Source organism: Ammospiza caudacuta, chromosome 26 (assembly GCF_027887145.1).
Source record: "Ammospiza caudacuta isolate bAmmCau1 chromosome 26, bAmmCau1.pri, whole genome shotgun sequence".
Lineage (NCBI taxonomy): Eukaryota > Metazoa > Chordata > Aves > Passeriformes > Passerellidae > Ammospiza > Ammospiza caudacuta.
In genome coordinates, this window is record NC_080618.1 from 4,069,800 (window position 1) to 4,085,101 (window position 15,302).

General features: G+C 52.8%; 1 protein-coding gene across 1 annotated transcript in view; it reads left to right on the forward strand.

The window, feature by feature from the left end:
- Window positions 1-15,302, forward strand: part of PEBP4 (phosphatidylethanolamine binding protein 4) — a 95,680-nt gene that overhangs the window by 73,837 nt on the left and 6,541 nt on the right. Inside the window, exon 5 of the mRNA XM_058820308.1 lies at window positions 14,818-14,863. Coding sequence (XP_058676291.1) covers window positions 14,818-14,863 — 46 coding nt within the window. The remainder of the gene's footprint in view (window positions 1-14,817; window positions 14,864-15,302) is intronic.

Genomic DNA, 15,302 nt, shown 5'->3' on the forward strand with positions numbered 1-15,302 from the left:
CACAATTCCTGAGGCAGGAGGGAAGGGAATGATTCCTCTTGGAACTGGGCTGGTGACACAAGGGAGGGACTGTCCAGCAGCCTTTTTGTTAATATTAATGTCCCAAATATTGATCTGGAACAACCCAGAGGACAGCACCGTGTTCATCCCCTTGGATCTACAGATAATTTCTGAAGGGTGAATATTTTTATAGAAGAGTGAGAAGCTGCTGGTTTATTTAAGTGCCCAGCAAACCACAGAAATGTGGAATAGCCTGAGCAGGAAGGGACCCACAAGGATCAAGGACAATGATCCCAGAGGGCTAAAAACTCCTAATTACACATCCCAAATATATCTGGCAGCATCTGTTGTGATCTCCACCTATAAATTAATTTTGGGGGTCTTGGGCACCACCTCACCTGGGTGCTGCCAGGTGCTGCGCCAGGTCCTGGCAGCTGAAGGGTTACTCAGCCCCATCTGCTCAGCTCCCCATTTCACAAGGGCGGGTTCGGAGTTTTACTACAAGTTTCAGACAATGAAGGTGTGTCTGCGCTCCGAGCCTCGTTTGCCCGTTGTGTAGGCGTCGGGTTCAGCGCCGTCTTGTCAACACTTGAATATGTTGAGCATCACTCACGGGGCATTCTGTAAGAAACCTATTAAGTTAATTACCGAGGCTGTGTGTGAGAGAGAGAGAGAGAGAGAGCGTGTGTGCTGCTCCTCCTGTAAAAAATTTGGCTTTCTTCGTTGCAAGACACTTGTGATGCAAGCCCCGGGCTCTCGGTGTGATGACATCTCGTCTGCTGCTGTAACTGAGCCGGGGCTCGGGCGAGCTGCCTGCCGGGGAGGGGGGGTCAAGGGAGGACCCCCCCACTTTTCCTGCCTTGGGGACACCCACACGAACATTGGGATCTGCTGTGGTGTCCCCAGGACCAGCCCCGGGGGGGATTGGGGTGTAAATCCCAAATCTGTGGGGTTTGAGCTCAGAGCAGTGTGGGGGGAGTTTGAGCATCTCAGCTCCTGGTGATGTTTCTGCTTTTACGTTTCTGCTCCGTCCAAATTCCTGGGAAAACGCAGTTTCACAAATCCTGGAGTGGGTTTGGGTTGGAAAGGACCTTAAAACTCCTCTCATTCCATTCCACCAGCCCAGGGTGTTCCAAACCCCGTCCAACCTGGCCTTGGACACTGCCCAGGCTGGGGCAGCCACAGCTTCCCTTGGTTTGGGATCAGGGCTGGGAAAAATCCTCTTGCTCTTTTATATTTGCGCCGCCATCCTCAAGCACCCCAAAATAATCCGGGTTGGAGCTGAGGGGGCTATTTTGGGGTGGTCCAAGCTTGGTTTGGGAAGGGGATGGAGCAGGAGGAGGCTCCATGTGGGGGATACCCCTTGTGTTTCTCCTCTCCCTGCTTCCCACCAGCCTTTCCAGCAGGGTGGGGAAGGAGCTCTGGGTCTCCTGGAGGGGAGCAGGGATGTTGGAGCGATGCTGGAACTCCGTGAGGAGCAGCACGTGCTGCTCCAACCCCGCCATCCCTTCCCGGATTTCCCCCACATCCCTTCCCAGCCCGGCTGGAACGTGGCCGCCCCCAAAATACCTTAAAAAAAAAAAAAAAAAAAAAAAAAAGAAGAAGGAAAATAAACTTTTTTTTTTTTTTTTTTGTCCCCCACTCCGGAGCCCGAGCCAGGGCAGGGAGCGGGGCGAGCGCTGCCTCCCGGCTCCCGAGGAGGTTTTTTTTGGGGTGTTTTGGTTTTTATTTTTTGGGAGGCGCTGCACAAACAGCCCCCGGCGCTCACACGAGCCCCAGGTAGGGCGGCTCAGCCCCCTCCCTCCCGGAGCATCCCACGGGAGCCGCATCCGTTGGACTTTTATGGAAGAAAGGGAAATCCGGGCACCGCCGGAGCGGCTTTTGGCAGGCGAGAGCGGCAGCAGCGCTCCCGTTAACCCCTCATCATCCTCCTCCTGCTGCTGCTGCGTTTTTAGGGGGGGATCAGCATCTCCGCGGGCCGTGGGATGCTCAGCCGACAACAAAATTCAAATAAAAGCGAATTTGGCTCCTCTGTATTCAATAAATCCATGCAAAGCGCTGCTGAGCATCCCATCCTCCCCGAGCACCCCCTCCCCAGGCGAGAGGGAAAAGTGAGGAGGGAAATTTGTGCAGCTCCGGAAAGTTTCCGCTTGGAGTTTGTGCAGTCCCAAGGGCAGCTCTGGACTCTCCCTCCGAGTGTTGGCGGTTTCAGCGGTCAGGAAGCGGCTTTGGGGGGGTTTCGGAGGGGAGGAGAGGCCGAATCCGCCCGGATGCGCTGGCGGGGCCCGGGCAGAGCCGTCCCCTCCCGGCTGGGGCGGCCGTCAGCGGGGGCGAAAGGGAGAAATTTGAATTTTTGGCCGGCGGAAGGAAGTGAAAAACAAACAAACAAACAAAAAAACTTAAAAAAACAACCATAACAAAAAAAAAAAAAAAAAAAACACAAAAAAACACCACACCACCCCCCCCGAAAAAAAAAAAAAAATCCCCAAAAACAAACAACCCCCCCCAAAAAACAAAAACAAAAACAAAAAAAAAACATAAAAAGACCAAACAAAACCCCCCAAAACACAAAAACAAACAAAAAACCCCAAAAAACAAACAAACAAAAAAAACCCCAAAACCCAAAAGCATACAAATTCCCCCCAAAAACCCAAAAAATTAAAAAAAAAAAAAAAAAACAAACAAAACCCCAAACCCAAAAGCAAACAAATTCCCCCCAAAAAACTCAAAAAACAAAAAACAAAAAAACCCAAAAAAAAACCAAAAAAAAAAAAAACCAAAAAACCAAAAAAATAAACAAAAAACCCCCAAAATCCAAAAACAAACAAATTCCCTCCAAAAACCAAAACAACAAAACAAAAAAAAAACCAGAAAAAACTCACTAAAAAACAAACAAAAAACCCCCCAAAAACCCAAAAACAAACAAAAAACCCCAAAAAACCGAAAACAAACAAACGCCCACCAAAAAAAACCAAACAAAAAAAAACCAAAAAAAACCAAAAACAAACAACCCCCCCAAAGAAACCAAAACAAAACAAAGTAAAAAAAAAAAAAAACACAAAACCCCACAAAGAAACCAAACCAAAAAACCCAAAAAAAGAACAAAAAAAACCTCAAAAAAAAATAAAAACCCAAAAAAAAACCCAAAAAAAACCCCAAAAAATAAAACAAAACACCCCAAAAAAGCATCAAGGAATAAACGAGCCCCCCCCAAACCCAAGCTCCCTCTGCCATCAGATTCGGGAGCCGAAATGCCCGAATTGGCCCGGACGGGAGCAGGACTGGCACGCGCGGCTTCGATGGCTTTGATCCTCCCCCGCGCCCGGGACGGGGCCTGGGGTGGGGATCAGACACCCCAGGCTGGAGGAATTTGCAGGGGAGGGCTTTGAGAGCACCCCCGGAGCCCCCCAGGCCGCCTCTGGGCTGGGATTGGTGTCCGGGTGGGCTCAGGGTGCGACCCCAAATCTCACTGGGATCTGTTGGGGTCAGGGCTGGGTGCAACCCCAAAATCAGCCCAAAGGGCAGGGAGGGGATTCTGGGGACACCCCAACTGCAGCTCAGGGTCCCCGACGTCACACGGATGTGGTGCTGATGGAGAGAACCCAGAGGGGAACACGGAGCTGCTCCAGGGCTGGAGCCAGGCTGGGAGAGCTGGGAATGCTCACCTGGGGGAGAGGAAGATCCAGGGAGAGCTCAGAGCATCTTGCAAGGTCAAAAAGGACTCCAGGAGAGCTGGAGAGGGACTGGGGACAAAGTAGAAGCATCAAATTCCCAAAAGTGGGAAAATCCCGCTGCTCTTTGGGGTTTGGGAGGTGCCATTGGTGATGGAGAACCTGAATGGGACACGGAGACTTTGTGCTGGAGCCCCTCTGGAGCCGGGCTGAGAGAGCTGGGAATGCTCCAGGGAGAGCTCAGAGCCCCTGGCAGGGCCTGAAGGAGCTCCAGGAGAGCCAGAGAGGGACTGGGGACAAGGGATGGAGGGACAGGACACAGGGAATGGCTCCAAACTGGGAAAAGTGAGATTGGGGTGGGATTTCTGGGAGGAATGAGGGAGGGGAGGGGCTGGGATGGAATTCCAGAGGAGCTGTGGCTGCTCCATCCCTGGAAGTGCCCAAGGGAGAAGAGAAAGTTCCAGAGAGAGCTCAGAGCCCCTCACAGGGCCTGAAGGGGCTCCAGGAGAGCCAGAGAGGGACTGGGGACAAGGGATGGAGGGACAGGACACAGGGAATGGCTCCAAACTGGGAAAAGTGAGATTGGGGTGGGATTTTCGGAAGGAATGAGGGAGGGGAGGGGATGGGATGGAATTCCAAGAGAAGCTGTGGCTGCCCCTGGATCCCTGGAAGTGCCCAAGGGAGAAGAGAAAGCTCCAGCGAAAAAGTAGAAGCATCAAATTCCCAAAGAGAAAATCCCACTGTTCCTTAGGGTTTGGGAGGTGCCATTGGCAATGGAGACCTTAAATGGGACACGGTGACTTTGTGCCTGATCCAAGGGCTGGAGCCCCTCTGGAGCCAGGCTGGGAAAGCTGGGAATGCTCCAGGCAGAGCTCAGAGCCCCTTCCAGGTCCAAAAGGGGCTCCAGGAGAGCTGGAGAGGGATTTGGACAAAGGATGGAGGGACAGGACACAGGGAATGGCTCCCACTGCCAGAGGGCAGGGATGGATGGGATGTTGGGCAGGAATTGTTCCCTGTGAGGGTGGGATGGAATTCCCAGTGAGTTGGGGCTGCCCCTGGATCCCTGGAATGCCCAAGGCCAGGTTGGACATTGGAGCCTGGAGCACCTGGGACACTGGGAGGTGTCCCTGCCATGGCAGGGGTGGCACTGGGTGGGTTTAAATCCCTTCCCACCAAACCATTGTGGGATTCCAGCTTGGCTGTGCCTCTCAGAGGGATGTGTGGCTCAGAGGTGCCCCAGGGCCGTGGTTGTGGCTGGTGACCACAGCCTGGCTGGTGGCAGCACTGGGAATGTGCCATCCCTGTCCCCAAAGGTGACACAGCAGCAGCAGAGCCAACCAGGGATGTATCCCAAGGGGAGGTTCCAGAGCAGGCTCTGCTCTCATCCACACAGAATTCAGGCTAAGGGCCTTTAAATGACTGAATTAGGCAAAATTTGGTGTTTCTCCAAGAATCCTCCGGAAATCTGCTGCTGGAAAAGCAAACTCATCTTAAAGCTACACGCACACAAGGCGAGCAAGTTTTCCACTCTGAAGGAGTGGGATGGAAAAGACCTTCCCAGTCCTACCCAGCCCTTTTTTCTGGCCAGGTCAAGCTTGTTCCTCCTGCTGGAATCTCAGGGTGACCTCTTGTAGTTCACCTTTTTTGGGAGCTCTTGTAGCATTTTGGGGATGTCCCATCAGAACTGGGGGTGATGGAGGGGGACCCAAGGGAGCCCAGATCCATGGGGTGGGTGAAGGGAGATCCTGGTGTGTAAGAGGTGAAATGAGAGATGTGGGACTCCAGGCAGGTCTCCAAAATGCAGTTTATTGTATCCAAAATGCAGTTTATTGTATCCAAAATGCAGTTTATTGTACACAGAATGCAGTTTATTGTATACAGAATGCAGTTTATTGTATACAGAATGCAGTTTATTGTATCCAAAATGCAGTTTATTGTACACAGAATGCAGTTTATTGTATACAGAATGCAGTTTATTGTACGCAGAATGCAGTTTAATGTATACAGAATGCAGTTTATTGTATCCAAAATGCAGTTTATTGTATACAGAATGCAGTTTATTGTATACAGAATGCAGTTTATTGTACGCAGAATGCAGTTTATTGTATCCAGAATGCAGTTTATTGTATACAGAATGCAGTTTATTCCATCCAGGAGGTTACAGCAGTCCAGGGCTGTGGGTGACAGAGCTGTGCCCACAGCTGTCAGCTCCAGCTGCAGGCAGGCCTGGAGACCCTTTGGGTTTGGTTACATTGCATTATTTACTTTTCTTTGATAGAACCCATCTATACCTTAACTATTATTTATAGCCCGTCATAACTACTGTAAGTACCATGTTATGTTACTGTTCTCCAATCACTAAAAGTCAGTACATTACAGTTTAAGCTAGAAGTTGTGTTTCAGTTTTCTTGCAGTGGAAAATTCTGAAGCCTTTTTTGCCACATTTGCCGCCTTGTTTGCCTGTGCTCTCTTCCTGCTTGGTAAAAACATCTTCTTGTTTGGGGTGGGTTTATCCTTTGCTCTAAGTCCTAAAATCTCTTTCTAACCAGCAAACTCTTTGCTTCTTTGGTTAGCCAGTGAGACTGGCTCAGCAATTATTTTATTCTATATCAAAACTTGCTGCCATCTCTATTCCTTCCTCAGACTCTACATTTAAAAACCTTTCTGCTAAGCATAGATATCGGTGGGAATTTCTCAAACTTTCATCCTTCCCAGCACTGGTGGAGCTCCTGGGAAGGGCTGGGCTGGTGACAAAGCCCAGGGCACCAAACGCAGGTGTGGTCTCACCTGGGTGTCACAGGTGGCATTGGAGCGGCGAGGGGCACAAAGCGCCCTTGTCTTTGTGCCTGAGCCATCCTCATCCTCTCCTCCTCCTCATCCTCTGCTCCTCCAGATCCAGCACCCCTTCCCTGGCCGGATCCCGGGCCGGACAAATCCCAGCCCAGCCGTGTCCCGGGTCAGGGTGATTCATGCCGCAGCCAGCTCGGCCGGGAGCTCGCCCGGAATTGCGACACCGTGGGGCTGCTGAAGGCAGCCAGCGCCGAGCCCGGCATGCAGGCAGCTTCCTAACACACCCCTGGGGTTGCTATCAACATCCCTGTTGTTCTTAGCGATCGCATCCCTCGTTTATCATGCCGGCTTTGCCCAGGGGCCGGGGTGGGACCGTGCAGGGCTTTGGGGTGCAGCCAAATCCCCCCCAATCCCCGGGGTCCAGAGCAGGGCAAGCAGGGAGTGCACAGCCCTCTCCACAGCCTGGTGCAACCACCATTTGTTCAGCCATCGTTTTATTCAACTTCCATTTTATTCCACCATCATTTTATTCAACTTCCGTTTTATTCCACCATCATTTGTTCTACCTTCATTTTATCCCGTTTCCGTTTTATTCCACCATCATTTTATTCAACTTCCGTTTTATTCCACCGTCATTTGTTCAACCAACATTTTATTCAACTTCCATTTTACCCCACCATGCTTGGTTCAACCTTCATTTTATTCAACTTCCATTTTATTCAACTTTTGTTTTATTCAGCCATCGTTTGTTCAACCAACATTTTATTCAACTTCCATTTTACCCCACCATGCTTGGTTCAGCCTTCATTTTATTCAACTTCCATTTTATTCAACTTTTGTTTTATTCCACCGTCATTTGTTCAACCAACATTTTATTCAACTTGCATTTTACCCCACCATGGTTGGTTCAACCTTCATTTTATTCAACTTCCATTTTATTCAACTTTTGTTTTATTCCACCGTCATTTGTTCAACCAACATTTTATTCAACTTCCATTTTACCCCACCATGCTTGGTTCAGCCTTCATTTTATTCAACTTCCATTTTATTCAACTTTTGTTTTATTCAGCCATCGTTTGTTCAACCAACATTTTATTCAACTTCCATTTTACCCCACCATGCTTGGTTCAACCTTCATTTTATTCAACTTCCATTTTATTCAACTTTTGTTTTATTCCACCGTCATTTGTTCAACCAACATTTTATTCAACTTGCATTTTACCCCACCATGCTTGGTTCAGCCTTCATTTTATTCAACTTCCATTTTATTCAACTTTTGTTTTATCCAGCCATCGTTTGTTCCACCTTCATTTTATTCAACTTCTGTTTTATTCCACCGTCATTTTATTCAGCCGTGGTTGGTTCAACCTTCATTTTATTCGACTTCCATTTTATTTAATTTTGATTTTATTCAGCCTCTATCTCACTCAACTTTCTCCCTTCAGCAAACCCCTGGTGCTTCCCTGTTGGGGTGCAGAGGAAGGGGTAGCAGGGAAACTCCTCCATTAAGTTTCTTGGCAAAGCCACCAGCTTCAACTCCCAAATCCAGCGTTCCAAACATGCCAGGATTGTCCTGGCAAAGCCACATCTCCCCTGCCCTGCTGCATTTTTGGGAAAGGAGCCCAGCATCCTGCATCCCATCCCCATCCCCAGCTGCTCCACAATCCTGCGGGTGTTTTATATAAAAAAAAAAAAAAAAAAAAAACCAAACCAACAAAATCCCTCTCCTTTTCCAACACAAATGTTTTGTCTGAGGTTTCAAAACCTTCCTTGGTGTCATCACAGCCTCCTCCTCCTCGCCTCTGGCTCAAACCCCTCACCTATATCCTGCAGGAAAGGTGCAGATGGGCACAGCAGCCTGAGCCCGGCTGGAAATGCACCCAGCAGAGCCTCCCTGGTTGCACAGGGCAATGCTGACACTGGCAATGCCATCCTGGGGCTGCCAGGAGCCTGGCAAGGTCCCTGCCAGGGATGGTTCAGGTTATGGAGTGCAGGGGTTTATTTCTAGATTAAGGAAAGCTTGCAAAAGGCAGGCACGGAGGTGATTTATGTTTATTTTGCTCAGTTAATAACCCGTGGCACGTCCTCCCCTGCGGCGTTAGGGTGGATCAGACAAAGCTGCGTTTAAATTACAACCGTGCCAGATATTTATTTTTTAATATATTTTTATGGTCGCCTTCCCCATTTATTGTGAGCTAGAAAAAGGTCCAGGCCGTGCCAAGAGCTGCCTAAGGATCCTAAAGGCTGCAGGGGCAAATCCTTGGAGTTCAGACCTTGGAAAAGTGGGAGAGGCTCTTCAGATCTGTGTTTTAGAGGTGACATTCCTGAGCCTCCCAAGGGTGACAATGGGACCCCTCCTGCTCCTTGGGGACCCTCAGCACATCTCCCCAGGAGTTGTGATGAGCCTCGGGGAATTTTTTGGGATGAGGGTGTGCAGTCAGTGTTGGTCAGTGCCTGCTGGGACAGGGTGTCCCAGCGTGATTTTGGGGTTAAAATCACCCAGTGTTGGTGCTTCTGGTTGTGTCAGTCCCCAAACAGACAAATCCAACCCACCCAGGTGTGGCTTTCCTGAGGCTCTGGATCTGCCCTGAAAAGAATTCCCTGTAGAAGGAAAAGTGCCTTCTCTACTCTTTTTCTGCCTGGGTGTGGCTCAGATCATGGTGGTTTGTCAATTTTTCAGGTGCAGACTGACAGGGAACAAGTCAAATATGGCTTGGAATGGTGAAATTCCATGAACATAAAATGTAATAAAGTAAAACAATGAGCTCCAGGTGAGGGGGTTGGCAGCTGGAGATGGGAGGATTCCATGCGTCCCACCCTCCTTGGGGACATCCCTGGAGCCTGTGAGAGGAGCAGGAGGCTCTGGGGAGAGGATGGAGTCCTGTTCCTCACAAAGCATCTGGGCAGTGAGGATCCAGGTGGGAAGTTTGGGTGGATGTGTGGGGTGCAGGGAAATTCTGGGAATCGTTCCTGCCTCAGGCCTGGGGTGGCCTGGCCACGTCTCCTTCCATGCCCGGAGAGTGAAACCAGCAGGGAGCACAAAGCCAGGCCCTGAGTCATGGCAGGATCCAGGAACTGGGGCTGTGGGGAAGCACCAGAGGAGAAGGTTTGGGCTGGGAAAGCTGGGCTGGCTCCAGCAGGAAGGGGAGGTTTCTCTGGAGCTGGGTGTGATGGGATCCAACCTCTGTGGGGTCTCCTCCCTGCCCTGGGAATGCTGTCAAAACACTTTGGAGTGATGGAGCAGCCAGGAGAGGCCATTCCCAATGAAACCTTCCCCATCCTGGTTCTTGCATGAAAACCATTTCTGTGTTTCTCCGTATTTTTTCCTCTTTCTCCCAGTTTCTTCCCCGACGGAGAGCCCACGCCAATCCAGCGGCGCAGCAGGGCTGGCATAATGGGATGTGACATTTCTCATCACAAAAGGCCTCTCAGGCTCGGGGCTGACAGGCTCCTTCAGGCACCAAACCCCGGGAAAAGCGAGGCTGGGCTGAGAGCAGGAGGGTCGTGGGCGAGCCAGAGCCCCCTGGGAGCATCCCCTGGCCCAGATGCAGCTCCAGGATCCCACTGGAAGCGAGCTGCTGCTCAAACAGGAGGCTGAGCTGGGAAATGCCAGAGTTTGGGAGTGCTGGGAGCTGCCCAGGCCCTGCCCTGCTCCGTGCTGGCCTCCCTGAGCACGGGGATAATTGGAGGGAGAGTTTCTCTTGGATGGCTCCAAGCTCACATGCTTCTTGTTGGAAAGCGGGACGAGCCTGGATGTTTTTGGGAGCCGGGGGAGGAGCGGTCATCCTCCCCAGGGCTGCTGGTTTGGTGGGGAGGAAAAAACCCCAAAATCTTCACCTTCCTCTACAAGGACACGGTGGAACAGATCCAGATCCACCTGCAATTAGCATCTCATCCTTTTACTGCCCGTTCCAGCCTCGCAGGGAAGCTGGGTTGCCATCCCAGCGGCTCTGCCTTTGCCGGGATGCTGAGCCAATTCCTCCACGCTGACCTCATTGCAAAGATCACAGCAACGGAGGAGAACAAACCTGGGCTCCCGCTGGGCCGGCTTTGAAGCCGCTCAAACCCCTGCTGGTGAGGAGGGTGTTTGGGATCGCTTTCCCCCCGGTAATCGCTGGTTAACGCCGGGCCCTTCCCATGGGATGCAGCCCCCGCACCTGGCGGAGCCCCCTCGGTGTCCCGAGGTCCCCGGGCCGGGCTGGGACGCGCTCCCGCTCCAGGAGCAGCCCAGCCCTGCTCGGGTCCCATCCGTCATCTGTTTGTCCTGGTGCCCTGCCAGCGATTGTGCCGATTTCCCACACCCACTTTCCATAAAGCCTCGGTCCTCGCCCGGGCGAATCGCTGGCGAGAGAGCTCGCCACCCATCCCTTTCCCCTCCTCTGCGATGGGATCAGACACGTTCAGGAGAGGGGGAAGAAAGGGAAGGGGGTGAAAAGAAAACAAAAAAGATCAAGAGGAAAACACAAGGTGACTCACGCCGCCTTTAATTTATTTGTGTTTATTTATTTATTCCCCCCCACCCTCGGCTGCGACGTGCAGGCAAACAGCGAGGGCTGCCCGGGGAGCCTCGCTCGGTGCCCAGGGCACCAGAAACGACCGGGATAAAATTCCCCACTCCTTTGGCCGTGCAAAAGATCGCGGAGAGCAGCTCCTGGCGCTCGAAGTGTTTGGCACAGATTTTTTCCAGCCTTCCCAGGTCTCTGCACGAGCATCCCGTGCCCCGCCGCAGACCGGAGGGTGGGAATATCTAATTCTACCTCCTACACCGTGTCCTCGGCAGGGGAAAGAGAGAAAGAGGAGATAAAAGGCTGGGAAGCTCAAATGGTGTCATTAGGAACTATTAATGGTCTCATAAAAGGGCATTAATAAAGGCGGCAGCTCATCAGTGTCCATTAGCTCGGCTCGTGGCAGGGATCTTCGGGAGCTGCCGGAGTGTGATGCTCCCCTCGCCCTCACCGGCGTGTCAGAAAAGGGGAGAGGGGCTGGAAGGGGGGGTTATTCCCCCGACAAACCATTCCCCGAGCAAAACACAAGGAGAAAATGTCGCAGGGCGTCACACCCCACCTCAATCCCTCCCGAATCCCCGCAGCCGTGCCCAGAGTTTGCTCCTTGCTCCCAGCATTGCTGTTTACTATCAAAGAAAAAAAAAAAAAAAAAAAAAAAAAAAAAAAAAAAAAAAAAAAAGGCAGGGTTTGGAGTGCTCATCGCGACTTTCTCCCTCCCGCCCTCTTCCTGTTCTCGCCTCTTAAAAAGGAGTTTTATCCTTTGACTCTCCCATGCCCGGGGCTAGCGAGGAAGCCGCAGCATCTCGGGGCGAGCCGGCAGCGCTCGGCGGCGGGCAGGGCACGGGGAGGAGGCTCGGCCCGGCCCCATGAGCCCCTGGCAAAGCCAGGAATAGCAGCGCGGTCCCCGCACGGCAGCGGTGCTGCCAGGGAAACCCGCAGTCCGTGCCTTTGATGAGCCGGGGCTGGCAGCGGGCCCGGCCGCACCGAGAGCTCGGGATGGGCTGGGATGGGCTGGGATGAGCTTGGAAGGAACTCGGAATGGGCTCGGGATGGGCTGGGGATGAATTGGGAATGAGTTTGGAATGAGCTCGGGATGGGATCGGGATGAGTTCGGGATGGGGTCGGGATGAGCTTGGAATGAGCTTGGAAGGAGCTCGGGATGAGCTTGGAATGGGCTCAGGATGAGGTTGGAATAAACTCGGGATGGGCTCGGGATGAGCTTGGGATGAGTTTAGAATGAGCTCGGAATGAACTGGGGATGAGCTCGGGATGAGGTCGGGATGGGCTCGGGATTGGCTCAGGATGAGCTTGGGATGAGCTCGGGATGAGTTTGGAATAAACTCGGGATGGGCTCAGGATGGGCTCTCGGGATGAATTTGGAATGAGCTCAGGATAAGTTCAGGATGAGCTCGGGATGAGTTTGGAATGAGCTTGGAATGGGCCCAGGATGAGTTTGGAATAAGCTCAGGATGAGCTCGGGATGGGCTCGGGATGGGCTCAGGATGAGCTCGGGATGGGCTCGGGATGAGTTTGGAATGAGCTTGGGATGAGCTTGGAATGGGCTCAGGATGAGTTTGGAATGAGTTCAGGAAGAGTTTGGAATAAGCTCAGGATGGGCTCGAGATGGGCTCAGGATGAGCTTGGGATGAGCTTGGAATGGGCTCAGGATGAGTTTGGAATAAGCTCGGGATGAGCTCAGGATGGGCTCAGGATGAGCTCGGGATGGGCTCGAGCTGAGTTCTCGGGATGAGCTTGGAATGAGTTCAGGAAGAGTTTGGAATAAGCTCGGGATGAGCTCGGGATGCACCGGCAGCTTCCCCCCCCCGCCCCCGTGGGCAGCAGCGGCACATCTGGGGGAGCAGGCACAGCTGGAGGGCTCGGGCACGTGCGCACATCTGGGCGGAGGAGGGGCGAGCCCGTGCGGGTGGGTGGGCTGGAGGAGCACATCTGGATGGGCGCTGCCGAGCATCTGGGCGGAGCCGGTGTGCGCATCTGGGTAGCTCGGATTTGCACATCTGGATGGCTCGCGTTTGCACATCTGGGTGGAGCGGGTTTGCACATCTGGGCAGGGCCACAGCAGCCCCACGGCCCCGTGTGTCCCCTCAGGCACTTCCCAGGTGTTTCTCCCCTCACATCCCGCCCTGCCCTCCCCTCCCGCTGCCATCCCAGGCACCCGGACCTGCCCAGGTCCTCACTCATCACCTCCCTGGCACCGGCAGATTTCAGCTCCAGCCCAGCCAGAGCCAGGGAGCCGAAATCCCAGGATCCCTGGTGACCTTTGGGGCAGCTGGCAGGAGGCTGTCCCCAGCCGTGACTCAGGGCAGAGCAGTTTCCTTCGGAGGCAAAGGGAAGCTTTGATCGCAGGGAGCCGAGGCACCAAACCCTGCTCCCCACGTGCACCTTTGCTGGGAGTTATCTGAGGCATCTTTTTTTTTTGGGGATAACAACTCCCAGGGCAGGTTAGGACGGAGGAGGCCTGGCAGAGGAGCGTGTGTGGGCAGGACTGGAATAACGGGTGCTGTAGGAGAGGATTGACGAGCGCTGGGAGGTTGGGAATGGCCGGGAATAGCACAGCAGGTCAGGGGTGAGGTGGGATGTGCAGGGCCAGGATGGGGGTGCAGCTCCTGGTGTTGTCCCTTTGTCACCCATACAGGAGGGTTGGTGTCCCAGAAATGGCTCCTTGTTCCTGGGAATCATCCCAGGATGGGGATGGAGAGCCAAGCCTGCAGTATTGTCCCTTTGTCACCCATGGAGTCCCCACAGGATCCTTGGTGTCCCAGGAATGGCTCCCTGCTCCTGGGAATTATCCCAGGATGGGAATGGACAGCCAAGCTTCCAGTATTGTCCCTTTGTCACCCATACTGTCCCTACAGGGTGCTTGGTGTCCCAAGAAAGGCTCCCTGCTCCTGGGAATTATCCCAGGATGGGGATGGAGAGCCAAGCCTGCAGTATTGTCCCTTTGTCACCCATACAGGAGGGTTGGTGTCCCAGGAATGGCTCCTTGTTCCTGGGAATCATCCCAGGATGGGGATGGACAGCCAAGCCTCCAGTATTGTCCCTTTGTCACTCACACAGTCCCCACAGGATCCTCAGTGTCCCAAGAAAGGCTCCCTGCTCCCCATTCCAGGATGGGGATGGAGAGCCAAGCCTGCAGTATTGTCCCTTTGTCACCCATACTGTCCCTACAGGATATTTGGTGTCCCAGGAATGGCTCCCTGGTCCTGGGAAGCACCCCAAGGATGAGGATGGAGAGCCATATCTGCAGTATTGTCCCTTTGTCACCCATATGGTCCCTACAGGATCCTGGGTGTCCCAGGAATGGCTCCCTGCTCCTGGGAATCATCCCAGCATGGGGATGGAGATCCAAGCCTCCAGTGGGACAAGCTCTGTGAGCAGGAGTTTGTTGAGAGCAAAGCCAAAGCTTTGCCATGGGAATGCTGCTGGAAATGAGCACAATCCCACCTGGAATGGGCCAGATCTCCCAAATCTTGGTGTGCTGAGCATTTGGCTTTTAAGGGAATTATTGTGGCTTTCCCAGGGCGCCACAGCCTGGATCCCTGGCCTGGATCTCCACACAATCTCTGTGTGCAGGTGGCAGCAGTGTCACCAGTGCCAGGGCATTGTGGATCAAGCCCCTAAATCCCAAAGAGCCAAAGAAAAGCCCTGGCACACCCACTTAAAGAAAATCCCCTTTACAAGGAAGTGATGAGAGAATGATCTTTACAAGGCAAACACAGAAAATGTTGGGAAATGAATCCCTGGGGAGAAGTGGGCACAGGAGGGTCCATCCCTCTGTGTGTTTCTCCTGAGGATTCCAGTTTCACTTAACCAACCTTTTTTTGTCCTTTCAGGGCTCGGATCTGAGGGTTGGGAAGATCAAAGGGAAGGTCCTGACAGGTGAGTGCAGACCCCAAATGAGGGGATGGGGTCTGAGGGTGGCAGTGCTGGCTGGGGTGGGCACACCACGACACAAGGGGGGGACACAAGGAGCTCCCTAGGGCACAGCTGGGCACTGTCTGAAACAGGAGCCACTTTTTCTCTAATTTTTTCTAGAGGCAAAAGTGGTTTAAAAACTCCCCAGCGGTTGGAAAGGCTCCAAACCAGTGCAAAAAAGAGGGGGGAGGGTTAAACCCAAAAGAAAAAACAGAAGATAAAAGCGGGTGAATCCCAACAACTCCTGTGATGTTGCAGGAACAAAGACTTTCAGTTCAAAATGGGCCAGACGTGGCTCAGGGGAGAGGGGCTGGGGGCTCACCTGGCTCCTGGTGCAGCTTCAGCCCCTTGGTGTCACATCCTCCTGTCCCTGATGGAGACCAAGGGGTGGCTGTGCTGTTCC